General features: G+C 45.0%; 1 protein-coding gene across 5 annotated transcripts in view; it reads right to left on the minus strand.

The window, feature by feature from the left end:
* The window catches only part of SRGAP2 (SLIT-ROBO Rho GTPase activating protein 2), a 238,017-nt gene that overhangs the window by 53,415 nt on the left and 158,334 nt on the right, over nucleotides 1-26,268 (minus strand). For 3 of the 5 annotated variants that reach the window (XM_059995813.1, XM_059995797.1, XM_059995828.1), the window contains exons 5-10: nucleotides 23,530-23,592; nucleotides 15,244-15,459; nucleotides 14,563-14,691; nucleotides 6,790-7,014; nucleotides 3,020-3,121; nucleotides 1,586-1,783 (exon numbers count right to left, since the gene is read on the minus strand). In XM_059995813.1, coding sequence (XP_059851796.1) covers nucleotides 1,586-1,783; nucleotides 3,020-3,121; nucleotides 6,790-7,014; nucleotides 14,563-14,691; nucleotides 15,244-15,459; nucleotides 23,530-23,592 — 933 coding nt within the window. The remainder of the gene's footprint in view (nucleotides 1-1,585; nucleotides 1,784-3,019; nucleotides 3,122-6,789; nucleotides 7,015-14,562; nucleotides 14,692-15,243; nucleotides 15,460-23,529; nucleotides 23,593-26,268) is intronic. The other 2 variants (XM_059995823.1, XM_059995807.1) reach the window with 1 other exon arrangement.

A 26,268-nucleotide genomic window follows, 5' to 3' on the forward strand; every position in this document is an offset into this window, starting at 1 on the left:
GTGTCTGGTACATAGTAGATCCTTAATAAATGATCAATAAACAATTTAATAATATTCAATGAATAAATTAATAGTGATGATGGAGATAATAAATTTTCAGCAATTTTGAGCACTCACTACAAAACAGGCAATGTGCTATGTATTTCACAAAAATGAATGAATGAGCCAAAATGTCATTCCATTCTTTCTCTGTATAGATTTTAGTATTTTACTCATAAATGTATTAAAGAACGTTATAATTAAATGACTTAGGAAAATATTAATCATCTGTTAAATGAAAGCAGCAGATTATAAAACAATATGTACAGCAGTATCCCATTTTTTATAATAAAATTATAAATATATGCTCACATCTGTGTGCATGCATAGAAAAAAGCCTGGAAGAGAATATATTCTAACACTATTATTTCTAGGTTATTGGGATTATGGCTGATTTTTAGTTTCTTTTTACTTCCAGATTCTATATAATAAGCATGTTTTGTTTTGTATTACAAGAAAAAAAAAAGTTATTTTAAAAGAATAATACTGTTAAATCACTCCCTCTCAACAGTCTTCTCCAGGACTTAAAAAAATTTTTTTTGAAGAATTCTGAGCTTAATTACATGAAAAAACAGATTTCTTCTTTGAAGGAGATAGCAAATCACTAGTGTTCTTAATGGAGAAAGGGCAGTGTTCAAAGAAGAATTAAACAAATGTTTCCAGTTGGAGGAAAAATTCAATTTACTACATGCAGATTGTGTTTCTTGACTGAAAAACAAGTTAATTCCTCTCATTCAGAATCAGTATGCATATTCACTGGCTATATTTCCTCTCACATCTGCAAACTTAATTTCTTCTTAGTCGTCAGAAGATTAGGAAATACATTTTAGTTCAGGCAATAAATCCTACTTGGCAAGCTCAAAATAACTTAATTATTAAAAAGTAGCACCAAAGACCAGCCAGCAACCTTCCAAAGGACTGTTAACACTACTTAAAAAAAATTGGGTTCATCTGTCTAAAAGAGGACTGGGAGATGCATGAATAACAAAATATAATGTTTTAGAATTCTATGCAAACCAACAATGCTACACATTACCTGTCCCTTTGAATTTTAGCCATAATTATGAAAAATAATTTCCCACTTTAAATTATAAACTAATATCATATCATATCAACTAGGAAAGATTATGGACTTTAAAAACAAGACATGTGTTAGCCAAAATATTTCGACGTAGTTCTCAAGAACCAAGAGATGCAGTCCCCCTTTCACGACCCCTAGGGATGAGAAGGAAACTTTCAAACAAAAGCTTACTAGCTGGTTAAAAAAGTCTTCAAAAAGAAAATATTCTTGGTAGTGTACTTGGGGCCATCCTTTCTCTTGGGGGGGTCCCTGTTAGATATACAACTTGTGTATATTTGTGTCTTTAAGTGTAGGGGTGGTCTCTGAACATGCCCAGATCCAAGTCAAGATATTCAAAGACTTGATATCCTGCAAGACACTGGATAAGATATCCTGCAGACACTTGACAAGGACGCTGGGATCCAAATGGCCTGTGTGTGCTGCAGTGCCTAAAGATGATCTTTAAAGGCCACTGAACCCCCTCACCGTGAAATAGAACTGCTCTGTCTCTTGCTGGTTGGCTCTCCTCTTGGCAATGCTGGGTTTGCTCATGAAGGTTTCTGAGACGGTGGACTTGACGGATTCCATAGAGTTGCTGTACTGGAAGCAATCGGACACATCAAAATCCTCGACGGTCACAATGTCCTGGATGGTCTGCAGAGTGGCCTCCATTGTCTTCTTTACCTGCCATGATAAGGACCAACATAATGCATGAGGGGCAGGCTGCAAAACAAGAGGTGATGGAGAAGCTTGGAGAAGTGGGAGAGAAGTGGGCTGAGGAAGGAGGGAGGGGACTGTCAGAGGGTGCAGGTCTGCTTCCCATTGGACGGTGCTAAGTGAGTGATAAATATCACACGGACCCTACTCTCTCCAGTGAGGACCTAAAACCACTACTCCCTTCACGCTACATGCTTGACCCAGCTATTTAATGTTCACTTTTTAAATTTAAGATTAGCTCTTCGTGGGCTTCCCTGGTGGTGCAGTGGTTGAGGGTCCGCCTGCCGATGCAGGGGACACGGGTTCGTGCCCCGGTCCAGGAGGATCCCACATGCCGCGGAGCGGCTGGGCCCGTGAGCCATGGCCGCTGAGCCTGCGCATCTGGAGCCTGTTCTCTGCAGCGGGAGAGGCCACAACGGTGAGAGGCCCGTGTATCGCAAAAAAAAAAAAAAAAAAAAAATTAAAAAAAAGATTAGCTCTTCGTTATGCTGGACGTGCTAAGGGAGAGAGGATGAAACAAATCCAAACCAACCCCATCATACAAAGAGCTGTTTAAAAATGTATGATGGGGCTGGTCCCGCAATGCCCCAGGTTCTGTTTCCCGACCTTCAACAAATGAATGAACCTGTTTGCCCACGTGCAAACTAAGTGACCCATCCCCAGGCTTTCCTGATCTTACCGGGGAAAGTCAGACTTACTGACATGCCAGGTGAGAAGTCACATGAGCTCAAAAGAAAGGAGCTGATAATTAATCATACTGCCCTTTTAACTGGTTGTTGAAAGCCAATACGTTGGGCCCAGAAGAAAGTCACCCTTTTCTAAGAGGATGGAGATATTTGAAGTGTCAAAGTCAAAGGCCTCTGTTTGTTTGAAAATGCTGGAAAAAGCCAGGCATGAGGGGGTGGTTTCAGAGACACAATATTGTTCACACAGCTGCCAAGTGCCATTTTGATTAAATGTGCAAAGGGGGGGAAAAAGCATTTTGCAAAAGCTCAAAATAGAGCTCAACCTTTGGCAATGCAAGAGCAACTTCCTGGAGTTCAAGGGCAGGATGTAGCAGAAGGGGAAAATCCAAGCCTACATTTGGCTACGAAATGTTTGCAGCAGCCCGGACATTCTCTGCATGGCTCCGTCCACCTGCTCCCAGACGGGCAGCAGCAAGAGGTTTGACAGGGAAACTCAGAGGGTGGTTCTGAGTCTCACCTCTTCGTTCTCAATCTTCAGGGTGGATAAGCGAGATTGTAGTTGTTGGCATCTCTGTACCAGCTCACTCTGGACGGGCTGCTGGGCACAGAGCTGGGAAGCCTGCCAAAAGAAAGCAATACTAGGTCAGGAAGGGGACACAGTTCTTTTGTCAGAGTCCCATTACTGTTAATAAAACTACTTATATTCAAGCTGTAAAGCTCGCAAATTTTATGTTAAAACAAAATCCAAAGCCAAAGTGTGTAGACCTCTTCCAGGACCAAATAGCACAAGAAAGGAATGAGCAATGGAACCTGTTTGGAAAGATCTCTGTCTCTCTTTGTAGCCCACCTCCAGCCTAGTGCTTGGCAGACGCAGGTCTATACAGGGCCTTCGGCTCTTAGGAAGCTGGAGTTAGGGCAGAGAAGAGTGCCTTAGGCAGCCCAGCTCCAGATACACAAAGCTTTGGCACAGTGAGGACTTCCTGCCAGAGGTCCAAGTGGCCACCTCGCTGGCCCCTCCTTCATTCCCTGCTGTATACCAGAGTGAAAGCAGGAGAGAAGTGGGTCAGGAGGCTAACATGCCGCTGTTGGCAGCCAGCATGTGTTTATAAATCTGGGCCGTGCATGAGAGCTCTGACTCAATGAGAGAAAGCGTGAAGCCAGGAACAAGTCCACGGGCTTTGCTAGAGGGCCCCAGAGGGCATGGAATCTTGTGGAACTTGGCATTTTCAAAAAGCCATCGTTTTACTCCAGATCTTCACCAGATCTGTGTGGGAGAGAAGTCTGCCCTTCCCCCCAAGGATCGCTGTCAACAAGCTTCCCCCTGTGTGAGGGGATGGCTGAGCCACTGTCTCCTGATGGGCCCATGGCAATGGCATAGGTGTGAGGTCACCCACAATCCCCAGGATGACAGATGAGGAACAGAAGGCTAGCAGATTGGGAGGCAGGACCACGTGGAGGCAGCTCCTGTCACCTTGCCACCACGTGTCCTTTAGCCTCTCGTCTGCAAAGAGACATCTGGATAGAACTGGCCTCCTCCTTCCCCAGCAGTGGGCACATTCACATGCCCAAGACCATTCTCTTGCTTGAAAAGACAAAACCTCTCTTCAAATGGAGGGGGCTGGGACTTGACCTTTTCCTCCATTGGCTTTTAAGCTCTCAACTGACTTGACCTCCTCCCCCAGCTGAGAGGCTGGCCTGAGCCAGCTCTCAGATCTGAAGCGAGCTGACTTCATTCTGGCTCTTGGATAAGCAGACACAATGGAGAAAGCTCAGTGGCCAGGATGGGTTAGTGCCAGTAGTGAAACTCTCTGGCTGCCTGATGTCACTGGTCAGGCATTCAGAGCCCCACAAGTCTCTGGGGGCACCAAGGGTAGAGCCAAGCACCTCCTCCTAGTACATCTGAGAGTGCTTGGCATCAATTCATGCGCTGAGTGCCCCAGAACACCAATCAGTGGCGGGCCTTGGCCAATTTCAGGGCTTCCGCTCAAAATGCCATCCGAACTTTGGCCCTAGTTCAAGGACTTCCAGGCAGCTCCCTCTTCTTGCCTCCACAGTCTACAGACAGCCCTCAATGACTGGGGATAGATGGCTGCTTTTCCACTCACATGAAGGCTAGGCTGGAATGCAAAACCTTTGCAAGATCTGGGACTGGCCCTGGCCCCTGCTTGGCCCAGCCACTGATCAGCTATATCACACAAAGGGAGGCCCTGGGCAGAAGACTGAACTATTGATTTTTAAAGTAACTTCGACATAGCAGGGAGGAATCATGGAGGGAAAACCACCTCCATGCTAGTTTCTTTAAGAAGCAGCAGGGCTGCTGATGCATGCTTTGGCAGTGGTCCTCTATCGGGGTGCAAGGTAATGCATTCCAGCTGTGCTCTGGAGTATGGAAATGAGGCTCTGACAGGGCTAGAGGGGGCCTGAGCACCCAGCATTTGGAATCCCCCTTTATGGAGACAAGCTGTTTGGCTTAGAAGGCATCTCAGTCAACACCAGAAAATGTATCACTCCACTCAGCTGGTCCCCAAGTTCCACTGCTTCTTGGGAAGGAATCTCTGTGGCAGCTGGAGAAGGGACTTGGAAGGCAAGTTTGACCAGAAGCCAGGGCAGGTGAGGAATGGGGCTTCCTGGGGCTTGGTGACACACCAATACACCCTCGTATTCTAATTGCACATGCTGCCATCTCACTTCCCCATCTGTTCAGATGCTGCATTTCCTAAGCCACAGCAATGGAAACAAACTGTAAATGGCCTGGTTTTCCCCAAGAAGGAGAGGAGGAAAGAAATCATCTCCATGTTTTTGTCTTTAGGATAGAAATGTCCCACTCTCCATGGTGGCCTATTGATGAGAGCAAATCCGCTGGTTACAGTATAACAGTTGTCATTCTGGAGGAGGGTTTTCTAAAAAGCATCTGGATGCTAATCTTAACGGAAGCACCACTCCCTTGTTGAAAGGGCATTGTTGTTTTTCCATCACCCAGCATTCATTCTTCCTTCTTCTGATAACTTTGGACTGACTGTCCTTTGCGGGGAACATTCCACTCACAACTCAGGCCATGTGCTTTGGATGGGGCTCTCCCCAACTTGGGGATGCAGTGTGTGACCTCCACATAAGCCAATCAGCCGACTGCAGATACCAGCCACAGTGACTGGGGATAAGCACGTCACCCAATCGGGACCAAGGAGACACAATGAGACTTTTGTGGGGGCTTCTAGGAGGGAAGCAGATACTCTTTCTGCTGGATTTCAATCTACAAGGAGATAAGGCTGGAAATATAGTCACCTTGCCCCCACGGGATAAAAGCCTGTTTGAGAATAGAGCCAACACACAGGATGTGAAGCAGAAAGAGAAAAACTAAGTCTTGATAAAATTCCCACTCTTAAACCCAACCATGCCTGAAGATCCATCTTGAGCTTTTCTATTATGTAAGCCTATACATCCTCCTCCTGGTTTAACCCACAGATCAAATGGTGGCTCCTACCCCAGCAACAAGATTCACTTTGATTTGTATGTACAACCACCAGAAGAGAAACGACAAGGTTCACAGTAATGAAAACCAAAGAGCTTCTCACTCCTCTCACTTCGGTTTATTTAGGCGCTTCTTGTTTTAGTCATCGGAGGTGAAAAGTCATAAACAGGGCCCCCATGTTTGTGCACTGCTGCCTGGGTAGCCATTCTTAGGGTTGACATCTTGGCTCCTGTCCTTTCTGTAGGTACCCATTCTTTTTTTGTTCAATACCCAGGCAAAACTATACCTTTTATCACAGTCTTCTAAACCCAAGAAAATTAGATCCTTCAGAACTCTGCTGAGTGACAAAAGATCACGTCATCACCCTGCTTAGCCCTCCGTCCCCATCAGAAGTCTTTAGTATCTGGCCCCATCTCAGCTCTCGCTTCTTTCAGCCTCACCACTTGGAGGCTTCCACCCCTCTCCTTCCCTTTTGCCATACTGAACTGTTAGTAGCTTTTAGAACACGCTGGCTGTTTTTCACCTCCTCTGATCCTGCTGGTCCCTCTGGATGCCCCTCCCTGTGCATATTTCTAACTCTCAACTCAGCTGACTGTAAGCTGCCTGAGGGCTCTAATCCCCCTTGTCTACGGTCAAGCCTAGTGGATGGCAGGCACCCAGGAGCTGTTTGCTGAATGGCTGGAAAGGGCTTCACCCACCGGACATGACGCCAGACCCAGGCCTCGCCTTCCCCCGAATAACATAGCTTGAGTGCAGTAAATCTAGACACAAGTGAGCTCAAGCCCCTTGGGTACGTGCGGGTGGGAAGAGGGTCTCACCATGTCCCCCATGTGTGGCTGGAACTCAAACTTCATAGGTGGACAGAAGACATTGTTGTACATCTCCATGAGGCGCTGCTTGTCACTGGTGGCATCGAGGTTTTCTACAGCATTCTCGATGGCGTCCAGACCCTCGTGCTTTGACTGTTCCAGATTCGACTCAGCGGAAAGGAAGGTGCGTAGCGCGCGGTTCAGGCTGGCGTGGTAGCCTAAGTCACAGCACTGCTGTGGAACGGAGAAGGCACGTGAGCAAACCATGGACAGCCCCAGGGCTTGGCAGAGGGGGAGGGTGGCCCCCAGGGCAGATCTGATTCTGTCAACAAGACTAGCTGTGCAGCCGGAAGAGGGCTGACCCTCCACGATCTGGGTGATATTTCTCAGTTCTTGACTCCTAGTTTGATATGGAGGACTCCTTAGAGGACTGTGAGGTGGGTGGAATGAAGAGGACTCATTGGGACAAAATGAAATTATGTAATCATGCTCTTCAGTAAACATAAAAGAGTTGGAAGTTAAGGAGAATATTCTTCTATTTTCAGGTTCCTCTGGGGATACCACTGTAGCAAAATTCAACATAAAAATATAGCCTGCCACTGCCTCAGGGTTACTGTGATTTAGTCACCATATACCAATCAAGCCAGGCCATTTCAGCATTCAGGTTCAGAAATCAGAGGTGGTGCAAGAGAACTCCAGGTGAGAGAAGAAACGAATGTGTGTGTGTGGGGGTTGTGGGGGGGCGCTGACCCTACTGGTCGTCAACCCCCGCCTCCGGCAAACTCCCAACGTTCTAGGACAGGCCTTACTTGTAGATTAGGATTTCTGTACTAAAGCTCCTGCTTGACAGCATTTATGAGATCAAAAATTTCTAAACATAAGCCTTACTGGGAAAATTCACATCAGCTAAAGGATCCTGATTGAAGTAACATGGGAAAAAAAAGTGCTATGAAAGAGGCAATAGTATAAAAAAAAACACTGGAAGTCAAGCAACCTTGAAAAAGCCACTCCACATCCCTGAACCCGTTTCCTCAACTGTAAAATGAACAGATTTGGCCAGGTCAGTGGTTTTCAAGCTGTAGCCCAGAGCTCTATGGTTCTGTGCTCAGGCTGCCCTTGAGAAGGGGGTAACAGGGCAGCCCAACTAGCAGGACTTGGAGCCTCCTACCCCTGCTTCAACCAAACCAGCTCTGCTCTTGTTTTCTATTTAATATATTGGGATTCTATGTAAGGCCTGGTTTGAGAAAGAAGTCTTCTGCTAGAGAAAAAGTCTGAAAATACTTGGACTAAATATAATCCCTGAGGCCCTCTTCAGCAATGGCATTCTGTAACTCTATGACAATATTCCCCATCCCTCCCAAAGGACCCAGAGATCCAAATTCCTTGGCCATCTTTTATCCCCTCTATTGCTTAAACAGCTTTGAGATTCAGAACTTGAGAAGAATTATCAGAGAAGAATCTATGGATAGAGCAAGACCATCTGCCTGATTGCCATTTCATTCCATAAGCAGGCATTAACTTAACTCTTCCCTCAGCCTTTCCCCCTCTTCATGATCACATTGGGACCAGCCACTATTGGGGAAGAAAAAGCATGTGATGTGCCTCCTCCTCCCAGCATCTAACAAGAAGCTCTGTGACAGAGTGCCTGTCGGGCTGGGCTCTGGATTCAGTGCCAGTGGGCCCTGGCAGGTGCCTGGCTGTGCGGAAGAACAGCATTTACAGCTTAACTAGAGGCGGAGGATGGAAAGACATTAAATTCAGTTGGGAGGGAAGCTAGACAAAAGCGGCTGATTAGGAGGCTGCACGTGCAGGGGCACTTCCTCCTCTGGGAGATGCTGCTGGTCTAGCCAAGCTTCCCTTGAACCTGTAAACCTTCTTGACTAGCTCTGTGTAGACCCTGATGATGAACTCCATGCCTGTAAGTCTGATGAACAGAAGTAATGCTGCCCACAGGGCTGAGCAGGTTCGTGGGGGTGGGGGGAGCTTTTCAGGGCAGAAGAGAATTAGAGGGAGGCAGTCTTCGTAACCTTTACATATTTTTGGTAACTCCCCTTTCCTCTCCATTCTCACTCCCTCTACCCTAATTCATACTCTTACCGTTTTACAGTGCTGTTTGCTTCACTGTCCTCAAATATGGTTTTTGTTATGCCTACTCCCTGCTGAAGAACCTATAATAGCTCTCATTTTTCTTCCAAAGTACCGTCCACCTTCCTCAGTTGGGAAATTTAAAAATGCCTCCAGGGACTTCCCTGGTGGTACAGTGGTTAAGAATCTGCCTGCCAATGCAGGGGACACGGGTTCGATCCCTGGGCCGGGAAGATCCCACATGTTGCAGAGCAACTAAGCCCATGCGCCACAACTACTGAGCCCACGTGCTGCAACTACTGAAGCCCGTGCACCTAGAGCCCATGCTCTGCAACAAGAGAAGCCACCGCAATGAGAAGCCCGTGCACCGCAACGAAGAGTAGCCCCCTCTCGCCACCACTAGAGAAAGCCCGTGCGCAGCCAAAAAATAAACAAAATTAAATATAATTTAAAAGCAAATAAATATTTTAAAATAAATTTTTTAAAATGCCTCCATTTACTAAGTGTGCTTACTATATATATGCCAGTGTGCTAAGAGCTTGATTTATAATCTACATTTTAATCTGCATAGTAACGCCAGTGAGGTTGGTATTATTTTAATTTTCCGGACTAGAAAGCTGAGGTTCAGTGAAGTTAAGCAAGGTCAATAGCCAGAACAAAGCGTAAGTTGTCTTCAGTCTGACCGTCTAACATCATCTCCCTCTATTTTCTTCTTCAGACTCTTCTGTTCTAATCCAACGATATACTTTGTTCAGGGTCAAGTATTAGAAAACCATAGGCCTCAAATCAGCTGTATGACTGTAAGCAAGCTACTTAACCTCTCTGAGCCCCACATGGGGATAACGCCAGCCTCAGAGGTTGTTGTGTGGCTGATACACATTTAAACATATCTGGCACCATGCAGACACTTAAACAAACACCAATCGCCAATATCTCCAAATCCACTTTCAGCTCCCAGCATTCTCTCCTCCTAAAATGTTTCTCACTCCTTTCACCTGGGAACTGACCCAATCTTCAAGATCCAAATCAAATTCTCAGCCCCTAGGAAGCCAGCCAGCCCTGCAACTCTGGCATATATTGACCTTGGCCTCCACTCAGAGCAACATTCTTCTGCAGCCCGCATGTGACACAGAATGACACTCCCTCATTCTGTGACTCGCCATTTCACATCGCCCCAACAGAAGGCAAGAGGGCTTGGCCAGTGTCTTGTTCCTTCTTTGCATCCCTCACCATTAGGCCTTGCTCATAGTAGGCATTTAATAAACATCAGTTGATTGATTGATGCCAGGAATACAGATTCTAGCCTCCCAGGAAATAATCTACTTAGGCTGAATACTGATCTAAGTCAAGTGGGCAGATGCGGCCACTGAAGCCTTTTGTTTTACTCAGTCTGGATGGCCTTTGGAAGACATGGAACTTTCTTGGGCCAGTCCACTGTCTCTATTATATAACTGCTCTGTAGCTTCTCTGTGTCAGCGCGTGGGGGTCTGACTCACAATGTGCCCTCCGGCTCCTCTATGCCTCCAGCCAACCAGGGAGATTCAGAATAGGTTTTCCAGAGCCTTGGCTCTCCACATATCTGAAAGGGCAAGAGCCAGAAACTGAGGCTTCAACAAAGAAGCAACTTCTCGCAAGGTTAGATAAACAAGATTTGAATATTTCATCCCTGTTCCCGGTAGAATCCCAGTGAGTAGAGGCAGCACATTATTTTGCTCACAATGGGGACAAAGTATGCTTTCCATGGCTTCTGATGAGTTTTGTGGCCATGCCGGGCTCCCCTGGCCATTTCTGGGTTATATAAATGTTTGATGAAAATTCAGGGGAAATCAAATTTTTATAAGAACTTAATGATAGCCCTTCCAGATGTGTGATGACTTCAACTGACAGCTCATTAACCCTTTACCAGCTGATAGTCTCACCCAGAGACTCTAGAGAAGGCCTAGAAAGGAAACACCCACTTCAAACTTCTATGGAAGCAAGAAATAATTGCCCTTAATAAAATGTCCTATTGAGAAAGCTGGGTTCTCTCCTGTCTGACTTGGGTGCACATGGTGTCACAGATTCTCTGCCCACGCACACAGCACTCACAACACTCCATGAGGACAATGCCCGGTTCTTCATTCCTCCATCTGCTCCTGGGGGAGAGAAGCACATTCCAAGGAGCCTGTGGTTCTTAGACTATCTCAAGTCACTTCAGAATATCTTTTTGGTTTTCCTGGTGTGTGTCAGATGCCTCATGTAGATTCCTAAAATCTGAGATTAAATCTTATACTATATAATAAAAAGAAGTCAAGGGCTAGTCCTTGTGTCAATGGACTGACATCGACAAAAATCACTTCTTTCACTTATCCTCGATGCCTTACCACACACTGAGCTTCGACACTGCCAGGAAGGAGGCAGAATGGTGTCCGTAACAGATGGCAATGGACTGGCACAAGATTCATCCCACATCTTAAAGCAAGTTCTGGATACTGGCGAGATCAGAATGTCAAGGGACCCGGGCTCCCCACTCACTCCTGCTCTAACTGTTGGCTCATGGCCAAAGCATCCTTTTGGCCATTTTTATGGCAACAGATCGGCAAAAAAAAGCAAGAAACTAACTGATACATGTAATAACATGGATGCAGCTCAAAAACATCATGCTGGGCAAATGAAACCAGATATAAAAACATATATACTATATAAAAATCCCATCTTTGTGAAGTTCTACAACAGGCAAAACTAACTCACAGTGAAAGAAAACAGAACAGTGGTTGCCTCAGGGTGCGGGATTGATTGGAACTTTCTGAGGTGATGGAAGTATTCTACATCTTGATAGAGATGTAAGTTAAAAGGGTATAGGATACTCCACAATTTGCAATTTAACACTTAAGTTCAGTCACTGTATGCAAATTAGATCTCAATGAGAACAGTGTTGAAAGGCATAAAAAGGAAAAAAATCTTGGCTTAGGAAATCATCTTCTTCCTCCTTCTATTCCTTTCTTCCTTCAATAAACAGATTATGTGCTCAGCTACTCAGTAAGCCCTATACTTATGTATGTATGTATTAAGATAAAGAGGAGACTTGGTTCCTGCCCTCATGGAGCTTATAGAGACTAAAAGACATTCCTCTGTTCTTAGTGCAGTGGCTCTCAAACATTTTTGACCTCCAACTTAGTAACAAATACATCTTATATTGTCTCTCTCTCTCTCTCTCTCTCTCTCTCTCTCTCTCTCTCACACACACACACACACACACGCACACGCACCCCAACACAATAGTTGCACCGAATAAAACTTAACCTTACTAGTATGATGCACCCTTGCACCCTGATATTTTCGTTCCCATTCTGTTGTAGTCTATTCTATCCTAGTATAGTTTATTCATTAAAAAAACTAATAAATCAAACCCATAAAAATTATTTCATGACTCCTCTAATGGATCATGACCTACGGTTTGAAAAAACACTGTCCTAGGGTCCCCTGTGCTTAGCCCTGGTGCTGCAATTAGCCAGTTACATAGAAATGATTTGTCTGTATGTCTGTGAATACCTCTAGGGTAAGAACTACTTTATTCTTTTTGTACCCCTGATGCTGCTGAGCACATAGCTTCATCCCAAGTAATACTTAAGGAACATTTGTAGAGCAGAATAATGTAAGCTTTTTTTAAAAAAAGAGTAATTAATTTCACCTCAGGAAAAACACAAACAACAAACAAACAAAATAAAACAAGAGCAACTTTACTATCCGTGTGGCCTGGAATGCTACCAGCCTGGACTTGCTCATAGTGACCTAGACCCATGCCCTGGCTGAGCAGCACGGAGGCTGGCAGACTGCTTTTTCATGGCACCTCGCACAGCACCCTGTGAAGACAGGCTCTTAACAAACTTCTTTTTTTTTTAAATGATGAGAATAAGAAGCAAAATAGCTTGCTTCTTGTACTGATTTTAAAATACCCACTCACATCTGATGGAGGCTCTGTGACTGACTTAGCAGTAGCCCCTCTCTTCCCCTGAGGTCAGGGTTTTGGTGAAAGGGTAACGAAACCTACCCTGGGGGCAAAAGAAAGAGAAAAGGACAAACCAGTAGCAGAGGTGTGGCGGACCGCCCAGGCTGACTTTTTTATCGAATGTGAGATAAATAGCAGAAATTGAGCACAAGAAAGAAGTGATTCTCTTCCTCATGCTGAGAACAGGCCTCTCTCCCAACAGTGAGGAGCTGTTCCCCTGAGGAGGAGAAAGGATACTGTCTAGGGTCCTGACCTCCATTGAAGGACAGTGTTCAGATTGGCATCAACAAGCAGAGAGAACAAAGCAGGGCCTGAACAGGGATCAGGGCTCCACTTCCCCAGCAAGACAATGACACCCGGGGCATTAAGGGGCTGAAATCTACTGACTCAAAAAGCCCTGGCTGAAGGGAGACATAAATCTGTATTTTAGAAACTTTCTCCAATCAGCTCCAATGTGAGGCCAGATTTAAGTACCCAATGATCTAGCCCAGTCCTTCAGTTTGCCAGAGGGTGGAGGGGAGACAAAGCAGAGTTCCAAACCAGTTCCACGACAAGCCCCGGATCACCCAGCTAGTTACCCAATGGTGAATCTTAGACCAGAACCACACATGACATTGTGAAGTGTGGCAGGTTCATTCACGGAGAAACCAAGGTAGACAGGCAAGTATGTGAGGTCTGGCCAGAGGCTTGCAAAACCCAGCTGCTGCTTGCTGACAGCCAGAGGCAAATATCAGGCCTCGAGAGGAGACTGGCCAGGGTCTGCCTGAAGCCCTGGGATGCTTATGCTGGCTCCAGGCCCCTCACTTTGATGACAGGAGAGAGAGGTGAGGAAGGGTGTGTACTTACGCAGCTGCAGTCAGGGCTGGCTCAGAACTGGGCCAGACTGGAGTTTGCAGGTGAGATCGACTGCAAGACTTAACTATAAGGTGTGAGGAGAAGCAGCAGGAGAAACAAGGCCAAGGCTGACCCATAAGGCCAAAGACAAAACACTTATCCCTTATGCCTGCCCCATGCAAAACACACGAGCCTCATATCCTGCTTCTCTCATCATATTTGTGCCACAGCGAGAAGTATGGGTCACATGTCAGAGGCATCTGGATACCTTCCTGACCAGGACTCTAATTTGCAGTTTAACTTTGGGCAGGAACCCTTTTGACCCCTACCTAGATTCCTTATCTACAAATTGGAGATAGTAATATTGATCCCAAAGGGTGACAAGACAATCAAATGAGATAATATTGAGAAATATTAAGTGCTATATAAATATAAGGTATGACATTCTAACACTTTAGCTCTTGTCACTCACTTCTATGGGCAAGTACCTGATCTAAGGTAATATTTCCTAGGAGACAGAAGTGCACAGTGGTTGTGAGCCTGGGTTTAGAAATCAGACCTAGGTACCAATTTTCCCTCTGTCACTTATTAGCTGACTCTGGGTAAGTCATCTAAACTCTCTGAACTTTAATCTGTAACAGTGGAGGTAATAACGCCTTCCTTCCAGGATTCCAGTGAGGACTGAATGAAAAAAATTATGAAGTGCTTTACCTGGTACCTGGTACATGGCAAGCCCCTGAGGGATCATGGCTACCATCTTCATAATTGTTCTCAAAATGCTTTAAGATGCCTGAGTAACAGAACTGGGGGACTCCTGACCAGATCTTCGAATCCAGGAAAGAGGCGCCCTTGTACCCTTGGCTTTAAGCACTTACATCAATAAGGTCAGACAGGTCGTGGATGTAGTACTTGAAGACAGATGCATTGGTTGCTTCCAAAGCCAGTAAGTACTCATTCCGGGCTTTAATGGCCTTCAGCTTATTCTCTGTATACTTGGCTTGGCGCTGAAAAGGAAACAAAAGTTCAATTTTACTTTTTTTTTTCTTTTTTAAAGAGGGGAGATTGTTCTCTAAAAGATGAAAGTACAGCACATTCGAGAACCACAATTGTGCTGCTACTCCCTATGCGCATATGCCTTAAATTGGGTTCTAATTCTGTTTAATGACATTCAAGGGTATAATGTAGATCAATCCAGGAAAGGTTAATGAGGCTCCCTACTTTAGATGCGTGTCCCACTTTGGTTCTATCTGTAAATTCCATTCTCCATCCTTACACCGCGACCCTGAAGGAGGTGTCACTATATCTGCCTCTGAACACCTGACATCTGAAGCCAAACCCTACGGTTCCCCTCCCAGGCTTAGGAAAGGCAACTACTGTTTCTTGTTTGTCTGCTACAGATGCCCAAGTTCTTCCAATACCTAGGATTTCTTCCAGGGCAGACAGCAAGGTCATTAGGCACTAAAGGAACCCAGAGCTTCCTTGTTCTGCTCTCCACAGGGCTTACTGGAAAATTCCCATATCCTCCCCAGCCCCTACAGTTGCCAGAGCCTACACACCTTCTCCTTCATCTTCTCGATCTTCTTCACTGAGCTCCTCCGGACATGCTTCTCCTCAATGCGGACGTTGGATGTGGAGTCAGGGGAGCGTGGGGTCTGCCGGTCCTCCTGTTTTACGGATTTTCCAATTTGCTTCTCCTCCTGCTTCTCCGCCTCCTTTAGCTTGCTCTGAGCACTGATGCTGTCGGCATTGTACATGTGATATGTCTTCATGACCTGTAAGACACCGCCCACCCCCACCCCTAGAGGTCAAGCCAATGGGGTCAATTCTCTGTTTTACAGGCTAAGAGTCTCAGCTGGACCTCTCCCCCATGAAGCAATATCCTCATATCCTTAAGGGCAAAATTCATACGGTTTGGTTCAGCAAACTTTCTATATGAAAGACCACTCCAAAGCACAGGAAAGCAGTATTTGAACTGAGCCGACATGTCTTATTATTAAAATGATTTTACATCTTCCACCCGTGATCATTTACTTCTATTTATTAACATTTATAGGCATTTCTATTTTATATTGTCCAAGTAATTTCCATCAGTTAGTCGTCTCACAAGACTAAGATGGGAAACACCACCACTCAGACCCCAGGAGCAAAGCCTTCCCGGGCTGTTTGGGACCCTGAAGAGGGCAGCACAGCCTGTGGAGTAGCCTATACTTTGGGGACTTCCATATAAAATGGGGAAGAGGAAGAGCTGCAAACCCGCTTTCTACTGGCCTCACGTCCTAGGGATCTGTCTGTCAGCTTTATCCAGATCAAACAGCCTCTCTCGCAGCAGCAGCAAGAACAAGGGCAGCTACCATTTACTGAGCACTTAGTATGTTCCTGGCTGTGTGCCAAGTGCTACACACACATTTTCTCATTTCATTCTTGTAGCAATCCTGCGATCTAGACAACAACCCCAGGAAGACGGTAAACCTGCAGAAAATTTCAGGTAAGAGCCTAAGAAGGAACAAAATCCACATCAAATGAAACTGGAGTTGCCACAGGAAGGAAGTAGTATCAAAGGAGAGCTCGCAATTTTCAAATTTTCCTTCAAAGCAACTGTCTGGGAGTCTAGTCCCTTTTCCTAATGAGGAGGCTGGAAAGCCTGGGACCTACATTCATTTCCTCCCAAACATACTACTTCCAGCCACCAGGTGCGTGCTCCTTCCTGCTGGAGCTCTCTGTTTCCACACAGGGAGCCTCTTCTTCTATCTGGAAATTAAAAATGCTTGATGACAAACCAAGGAAGCTGAAGTTCAAGAGTGCTGACATTTTGATTCCATGAGAGGGAGAATTAGAGAGTGTAGGGGTTGGGGTGTATATGTGTGTGTGTGGCGGGGTGGGGAGTGACTGAACAACAGAGGAGAGCCAGGGTGTAATACTAATAATAATCTCTATCAGTACACGCTGTGTGTCAGGGGTCTTATGTATGTCACCTCATTTAATGTTCACAACAAGTCTGAAGGACATGCTATTATTTCCACTTTTAAAGATGAGGAAGCCGAGGGACTCCTCTGGTGGCGCAGTGGTTAAGAATCCACCTGCCGATGCAGGGGACACGGGTTCGAGCCCTGGTCCAGGAAGATCCCACATGCCGCGGAGCAACTAACCCCGTGCGCCACAACTACTGAGCCTGCGCTCCAGAGCCCGCGAGCCACAACTACCGAAGCCCACGCACCTAGAGCCCGTGCTCCGCAACAAGAGAAGCCACCGCAATGAGAAGCCCGTGCACTGCAACGAAGAGTAGCCCCCACTCGCCACAGGTAGAGAAAGCCCATGTGCAGCAACAAAGACCCAACAGAGCCAAAAATAAATTAAAAAATAAACAATATAAAGATGAGGAAGCTGAGACTCAAAGAGATTAACTATCATACCCAAGGTCACACAGCTAGTAAATGAATCAGAATCAGGATTCAAACCCAGGATTGTCAGACCAAAGTCCACATTCTTAGCCACTAAGCACCAGTGTTTCTCCTCTGCCTACGTCTATGGCTGGATTAGTTGGGAGGAAAGGCTAAATTTAGTCAAGAGAGGCTTAAAAAGAGAATCTGGTTTCGTTTATAAATGAGAGTTAGAGCAGTAGGCTCAAATGGGGGCTAATTTGGCCCCCGGAGGACCAACGCCTGGAGACATTTTTGACTGTCACAACATTATCTGGCCCCAAATGCCCATGGTTCTGAGGCTGAGAAATCCTGGGTTAGAGGGATTTTGTGGGTATGTTCCTCTCTTAGCTGGAGGTGGAGGAAAGAGTAAAGAATACTGGGACACTGACAAAATCAAAGTACTTTAGACTTTAAATAATGTCTCATTTTCGATGCAGAATGTTTTAAATCAGCTTCACCTTATTCTGAACCTGACATCATTTCCTATAAGTATAAGACCTACTCTGTATATTCTGTACACAGGAGAAGCAATATTTAACAACTGACAGCATTAAAAACCTTCCTAAGTAATTCAGTCTTTCCAGATTGACTAAAAAGCAAGAAAGACGCATCTGTTATCCTGGCAGAAGAAGGGCAGATAGGAGGCTCCTTTTTCTCTTTTGACCTGAATGTGACCAAGGGATTCAAAAGTTCGAGTGAACAGTTATAAAAGTGAATTGATTTTAAGAAAGTGATTTTTTATTCCATGAAGATGCATAATAAGTAAAGAAGAAACACTATGAATAAACATGAGAGACAAAAAAAAGGGGTCAAAGGAATAGTGTCAACAGGACAATAAATGAAGTAATAAAAATCAACAATTTATATTACTCCTTTAAAGAACTCCCCTAAAGAACTTAAAGAACTTGCTTTAAAAGAGTAAAACACTACCTCATCTAAGAAACTATAAATTCCTAAGGGTAAGCACCACTTCTTTTGTGTTTTCCTTTCTGCATCACAGTTAAGAAATATATACACAGTGGTAGTTTTACAATAAATGTGGTTGCCCAAATGACTTAATGACACTGAATCTCTCCTCTTTGCAAATATAGAAGTATAACTAGTGTCTTTCAATTCAAGGGAAAACTAGGTATCCTGAGGCTGAAGCTTGAGTAATTGATGTCAAAACAAGTGGAGAAATAGGGAAGTCAAGATAGGAGTTGGAGAAATATATATAGTGAGGCAAAACAAACTAGGGGAAAAACTCAGAAGTCTAAATTTGCAGTTCTACAAAGGAATTCACTCTACTTTGAAAAACTAAATATTGAATTCATGCCTTTAGCTCTGCTCCTTCCCCAAGCCACACTAGAATAATAGAAAAGAGTTTTTCTATTATTATTTTTTAGGTATAAACTGAGAAAAACAAAAAGAATGAAAGCAGAAGATGAAAAGGGGAGAGGCAAGTAGTAACTGACCTACTGAATGCTAAACCAAAAGTAGGGAGAGGCAAGAAGCAACCAGTAAATCACAGAAGCCCTGAGAGGAGTCGGTGGCAGTGGGATGAAGGTGGAGCTAAAAACAAGAGAAACTATTGAGCACCTGAGAACAGTTAGACTCCCAGACCCCATCCCCTCCCCCTCTGTGGTGGAAGACTAGAGGTTTATTTTCTATGGCTTGGGGACACCAGGCTCAGCTGAGGATAGGGGTACTGAACTTAAAACAGGAAAATTCTACACTGAATGTTGAGATGGCCAGGCCTCTTCATGACTCAGCCCCCAGACATAGGCAGGAGATCAGAAGAGCCTTATCTGAGGAATTTGCCCATCTGATATAAAAGATCTACAAATACTGATGTCAGGGCTTCCCCATGGACACAGTCCAGTCAGATCACCCTACAGTAAAGACCACAGTTGACACAGAACTTCCAAGCAGATTTTTAATGTCTCACTTTAAAATATGAGCAGGCAGCAAAAATTACCAAACATTTAAGGAAAATATCTAATGTGAAAGACTAAGACCAAAGCAAACAATTGAGAGTTAACAGAAAGTACACAGTAAGAAGGAAATGTCAAAAATAATCCATCAGTAATATCCCCAGAGAGATCAATGAGAAATGAAAAGACATTGCATCATGAAACAAGAGCAGGATGCAGCAAAAAAGGAATATTTAGAGAACAATAAAAGAGCTCTTGGCGATTAAGACTCAATTCAAATATCTCTCCAAGGAGCCTGACTTCATGCCCTTCTTCTGTGTAGACATGTGAAAGATTCATCACCTCGTATTTCGCTTACCGCTTTGCTTTTCTGTCTCTTCTATTAAAACTAATGCCTTGAGTTCAGGGACATCTCTTACGCGTCTTTGTATCCTTAGTGCCGAGTGCTGAAGACAAACAGGCAGGCAGAGTGGGGGGACTATTAACTGACATTGTTTCAGGGGAGCAGGTGCTAAATTCCAGTCTGAAGTGGCTCTGCAGACAGCTGCTGCACCAAATCAAGGGGACATATATTCACGGGAGGACAGAAGCTTGAAACCTCTGGGGCAACAACAGCTCCAGTGTCCCAACACCTTTTCTTTCTTTCTCAATTCTAGGGCTTCCTTGGCTCTTCCTACTCAGCCAGTCCACGTGGCTCAGTGCCCCCACCTTCAATCCTTTCTATGGGACCTTGCTGGGCTTTTCCAGATACAGCCTCTGAGTATAACTGAGGCAGAGAATTCTGGAGTTCTTTGGGAAGCAGTGTGCTCTGACTTCAAAGGCATTCCTGATTCATCAGTCAGAAAATGAAAACCACTTATGCCATGGCCTGTAAACTAGCCAGCCCATTAGGGGGTAAAAAGCACGTGGAGGAGAATGCTCACTGGGATTGCTCTCTAGGAGCAGCTGTGGCAAGCGGCCCCTGGCACAGAGTGCCAAGTCAGGAAAATCAAAGGCCTTTCAGGCAGATAAAAGGAAGGTACAGAGAGGCAGCTGGTCCCTTATGGTGAGAGTCTGGGCCTCTCGCCCAAAGGCATCTTTATTTGGGAACACCTGGGTCCTGCCCCTTGGATCATCAAGGTTCAAAAATACCTAAATTATCAACCCGTAGGTGATCAGTCTCCCAAAAAGAGGTATTTGTGGGCATTAAGGGCAGATACAAGGTAAGAAGAGCACTGAATATGGTGGGTCTTTGCATCCTTGATTTCCTTTATCCCATGCCCACGAATAACTTCAATTGCTTATAGAGGCCCTTACTGAAGATCAAATAAGGGGAAAGTTCCTTATAAGAAGTCCTCCCGGGCCTCCCTGGTGGCGCAGTGGTTAAGAATGTGCCTGCCAATGCAGGGGACACGGGTTTGAGCCCTGGTCCAGGAGGATCCCACATGCCGTTGAGCACCTAAGCCCGTGTGCCACAACTACTGAGTCTGCACTCTAGAGCCCACGAGCCACAACTACTGAGTCCGTGCGCCACAACTACTGAAGCCCACGTGCCCTAGAGACCATGCTCTGCAACAAGAGAAGCCACCTCAGTGAGAAGCCCACGCACCGCAACGAAGAGTAGCCCCTGCTCGCCGCAACTAGAGAAAGCCCACATGCAGCAACGAAGACCCAACGCAGCCAAAAATAAATAAATAAAATAAATTTATTTAAAAAAAAAAAAGAAAGAAAAGAAGTCCTCCCTTGTTCCCTTCCTAACTCCTCTGAGAGAGGCAGAGACACAGAGAGAGTATATACAGCAAGTATCTCCTCAAAGCTAGCATACAATAGTCCCAAGTTCCTACTTGATGAAACCACTGTCCTATATAGGGTGACCGATCATCCTGGCTTACTCAGGACTTTCCTAGGCTCAGCACTGAAAGTCTCATGTCCCAGGAAAGCCTTCAGTTCCAGGTAAAACAAGATAGTCAGTCACCCTAATGCCATGGTGCCTTTCTCAGACTAGTCCTATACTTATCTCACCCTCCAGAAGAAACAACTCATCGTTCTATTCTCTGAACTTTCTAATGGCCTATAGAATCTGCAAACTCATCTGACCCTTAACTATAGTCTGATATTTCATGAAGCATGACTCCCCCAAACTCCCCACTCCCAAGGAAATGGAGACACCAGCACATGGAGTATGTGGAGAGTGGGCTCAACAGAGGTCGGGAGCATCCCCCAAGATCATATAGCTGGTGGAGACTGGGTAGAATCTGCGTTGCCTAATTCAGGAGACTAGTCATTAGACCAGGGTTTGTCAATCTTAGTACTATTGACATTTTAAGCCAGACAGTTCTTTGTTGTGAGGGCTGTCCTGTGCATGATAAGATTTCAGTTGCACCCTGACCTCCAGCACCCTCTGCTCCAGCGGTGACAGTTACAAACATCTGCAGACATTTCCAAGTGTCCCCCTGCATGAAAAAATCCCCCTGCTTGAGAATCACTGCACCAGACTGTTCTTCCTTCTCTGGAACTTTCCAGTGTTCTCTACTCTTTTTTCTCTTCCCATTGCCTACTAGAGGAAAATGTCAAATTTTTGTTTGGGCCTTGGATAGATTCTAAGACTGTGTACTAATTCACCTAATGAAAGGGGACACCAAGCCCAGCCAATTCTTGGTTTGCACACTAATGGGAAGACTTTATGCTCTGCGTGGACTATGGCCTCACAGTGGCCAGTGAAGTCCTGGGCAACTTCAGATGGCCTGAAGACTATAGCCCAAGGTGCCAGCTCGGCCCTCCTTAGAGTAGTGAGTTCCAAGGTTTTTTCTCACTCCAACACATATTATGCCTTTTCACTTATTTATTTTTGTTTAAAAAAATCAGCATATTAGGAGACCTAGAATTTAGAGGAAAGTTAACAGATCCCTAGATGCTGCTCTTCCTCTGCTGCCTCAAATCCCACTGCAGACGTGGCACACTGGATTTATACTGGTTTGCAGTTTGCTGATAACCCACCCGACTCGTCCCCAGAAAGGGCAGCAGCAGAGGCCCAAGATGCTTATGGGAAAACAAAAGGATTCATATAATGACTACATGCGTTATTTTCTATCTTAGTGAATTATTTGCCAGGAGAAAGGAGTAGTAGCTCTTCTTCGTGCCTAGAAGATGCTCTAAAAATAAATAAAGAGCAGAAGTAAAGCATTTAAAAGACCAGAGGGTTCAGGAAACTCATCCAGTCTGAAAAAGGTTCACGTCAACATGCTCCTATTTTTAAACAGCCTTAACTTCATTTGAAAGAAATGAAAACTTGGGAACTGAACCAAAGGGAACCATCTATCTACTTGGCTTCAGAGCAGAAGAGTCACAGAGTAGAAATTGCAAACAAACTGAGCATCACTGGAGACAAAGCTGATGGCCACCCTACCCTATTTACTTGCTTAACAGTTGCCATGACAAAGTGGCCACACCTAGGCTTTTGGATCAAGAACACGGAATTCTCTGATCCCAAATGCCTGTGATACATGTTGCCACTGCCTGTCTTCCTGTAAATTTAAAAAAAGAAAGAAAGAAAGGAAGGGAGGGAGGGAGGGAGGGAGGGGGAGAGAGAGAGAGAGAGAGAGAGAAAGGAAGAAAGAAAGAAAAAATGCAGTGAATAAGCAAGTAAACACAGGAAATCAATTTCACCTCCAAAACAGGATGGGGCAATCCTGGAGAATGACACAAAGGCCTGGCACAGCCCAGCTGGAGAAGGGGGCCCTGAAAGGCTTTAGCTGCACAATAGTAATATTCCCTATAGGGCAGCAGGCATTTCCTAGGTGTGCGTGTTTGTTTTAATTATAATTAACGAAACACGGCTGGCGGAGAAACAGCCCCCACCATCTCCCAGTGCATGAAGAAACGCGCATCAGCCACAGGCATCATGTGCCTGAAGTGCCAGTCACTTCAGAACAAATTGTGTTTTCTTCTCCAAACCCAAAGCCTGGCCCTTCACTAGTGGAGGCGTGGCCTTTATAAAGCCCCAGGGAGTCGATACAAAGCTCTCTCTGCCTGAACTGGTCCCTTATGTTAAGGGCATTTAGGACTCCGTCCCTGTAAGATCACTCGTTCTAGTCTCAAACCAGGAGATCAATCCAAGAACTGATGCAAAACTTTGAACAACAGGTCCTGTCCAATAGGGCGAGTATCATTCATGGAGCAATGCAAGCTATGCTCCTTGCCATTAGGTTCGGGGGTCCCTGGTTTGCTGTTAATGAGGGTCAGTTGTGCTGGTGACCTAGGCCTTGGCTGGTCTCTGGTGATGATGCCCCCAAAGAAGCCAGCGTTAGCTTGCACAGCTGAAGAGAGATCTTATTTTGAGAAAGTGTCTTTGGGCTCATTCCAGTTTGAAAATAAGAGTGTGAAAAAAGAGATGGGTGAAGTCATCCCTAGCGGGGACCATGCACTGTCCTCAACCTCAGCTCAGTTCTGTTGCTGACGTGAGTATGGCCACAAGCTGCCAAACGCTGCTTCCCTCTGCTTGTGACAGAGCCAAGCAACCCAGCTGATTTACCGAGTAGAGCTCATTCAGGACCTTCATCAAATCATCTTGGAGCTGCTGGCCGACTTCTTTACTCTGCAAAGAAAGAGGAATGAAGGTTAATTGGGAAACAGAAGGAGGGAGGAGGGGGCAACAAAGGCAAGGGCAGCACGGGCTCTACAAATAACACAGACTCAATTAAGGCCCATTATTTAACCCAGCAAATCAGATAACCACTCTGATCAGACCAAATTATGGTCAGATTGCTAAAAGAGTTTTAATAAAATGAAACGTGCCCCTTCTAGAGCCTAGCGAAGGAAATCGCGTGGAGGGAAAATGGCTTGTAGCCTTTGATTTTTCAATTGGTCCCCGAAGAGCAGGCCTGAAAGCCACAACCCACTTGGCAACAGTTGTTAGGTGGGACGAGCTTTCTTGAATCCTTGCAGTCAGGCTTTCCTGAGAATTGTGGAGGAAAGTAAGATGTGAAATAGGGTGAGATAGGCATGCGTATATAAACATCCAAGGACTTCCAAGTACCTGACTAAATAGGAGCCTCCAAGCAAGAAGAATTTATACCTCTTACTTGCTTTATTTCTACCTCAAACTCCCAGGGCAGTGGTACCTCAAACATGACTGGTTGCTAATGTTGATACTGATGATATACGTTAAGGGGCCTCCAACAGATTAATCTTAAGGAGTGGTGGCTCTCAGGTTCTTCGCTGCTGCCGCCCAGGGCTGGCATCTAACTACATGGGGAAAAGGGTAGAAATAGAGAAGAATAAGGAAGCAGGAAGGAAATGAGTCACGCCTTTGATGCTGAGTGTTCTATGCCAAGCCCACGAGAGCAGGACATAAAACTGATTGGCATCACTGGGTCATTGAGAGGGGAAACCTTTGTTTTATCTTCTGCCAGCTCCTTCTAGTTCTTTCCTACTAAAAATCAGATACCAACAATGCCCTTCTAACAGAAGGTATAATACTACCTACCCCCTGGTACAGCTCAGCTCCCAGGCAAAGAAAGGAAGATGTCCTGCATGTCAGAAACATAATAATTTAAGATCTTGCTTTTTTTTTTCAAGATATATGACTTTAAAAATATTTTTTTCTGATTACAAAAGGAATATACATTTATTGTAATAAATAAGAAAACTGTAGAAAACCTCAAAAAAGAAAAAGCAACCCTTAATTCCTACCGCTAAGAAATCACCACTCTAGACTTTGTTACACATTTTTCTCTCTACAATTTTTATGGAATTGGGATTGCATTATACACACTGTAACTTATCCACTTAGACATATGTTGTGAATATTTCCTTACGTATTATTCTTCTATAGTATTATAATAGATTATATTGATGTAGTTCCTATATTCTTGGACATTTACTTTGCTTACTATTTTTTGTACTAAAACATGCTGTATTTAATTACTTTGTATATAATCTATGCACACACCTGTCATTATTTTCCCCTAGAAGTAACATTGCTGAGTCAAAGACTGCTAACTTATACCATTAAATTGCCCTTGGAAAAAACTGTACCCATTTAAAATACCAATAGAAGCATATAAGAATGTTTTTTACTTTTTTTGTCTTGAAAATTTGATATGGTATCCTCTTTTAATTTGCAGTCCTTTAATTCTAGTGAGCCTAAACCTTTTTTTACATGTTTAGCAGTCATTTTCACTCTTCTTTTATGCTTTGACATTTTTCTATTAAGGAATTAATTATGGAATGTAACATATGTGTGACCTTTGTTGTGAGCAGACATGAATTTTTACACCTGGTAGTGTGGAGAGGGATGGAGGGAGCCCTGAATTGGCAATCACAAGACTCTTCTATTTCCAGCTCCTCCACTATCAGGAAAATAGCTTTGGACAACCTGGTCCATCTCTCTGGACCTCTGTTTTCTTTTCCATAAAATGAAAGTCTTTGGCTTAAACGTTCCTAAGGTCTTTTCCAACCTCTGCCATTCTATAATTCTTTGCCATCCTTTGCCTGGCTTCTTGAGTCCACATTAGATTCCAACACCCCCACTTCAGTGTACGGGGGGTTGGCCTTCCTCAACAGAGCACAAGATAATCAGCACGTTCTCCTTAGGGACCAAGATGCTCTACAGGGCTTCCCCGGTGGCACAGTGGTTGAGAGTCTGCCTGCCAATGCAGGGGACACAGGTTTGAGCCCTGGTCTGGGAAGATCCCACATGCCGCGGAGCAACTAGGCCCATGAGCCACAACTACTGAAACTGCACGTCTGGAGCTTGTGCTCCGCAACAAGAGAGGCCGCGACAGTGAGAGGCCCGTGCATCACGATGAAGAGTGGCCCCTGCTCGCCGCAACTAGAAGAAAGCCCACGCACAGAAATGAAGACCCAACACAGCCAAAAATAAATAAATAAAAATTTAAAAAAAAAAAAAAAGATGCTCTACCAAATGGATGGCTTCAGGAGTATCTTGCTAGCCTTAAATTTACTATTCCCAAATGACTCTCATTCAATGCCCTCAACCGCTGGAAGAAGCCGTAAGAGGAAACGTCTTTTTCCAGGATCTCACATACCAACCTCTCCCTCCCATTGTGAGGAGAGCTGAGCTCCATTGAAGCAGCAGAGGCCCAAGGAGTTGAAGTGAGGCAAAATGACTCACCAACCAGCCACAGATCAGCAACAAGGCCAGGAAGTGACCATGAGTATCATTTCCAAACACCCTGCCCTCCTGCCTCCAGGCCAACTCCCCCTGCCAGCCTCCCAGCCTCTCTTACACCTCCTGGTGTTTAGATGG

This window comes from Delphinus delphis, chromosome 1 (genome assembly GCF_949987515.2).
Source record: "Delphinus delphis chromosome 1, mDelDel1.2, whole genome shotgun sequence".
Taxonomy (NCBI): Eukaryota; Metazoa; Chordata; class Mammalia; order Artiodactyla; family Delphinidae; genus Delphinus; species Delphinus delphis.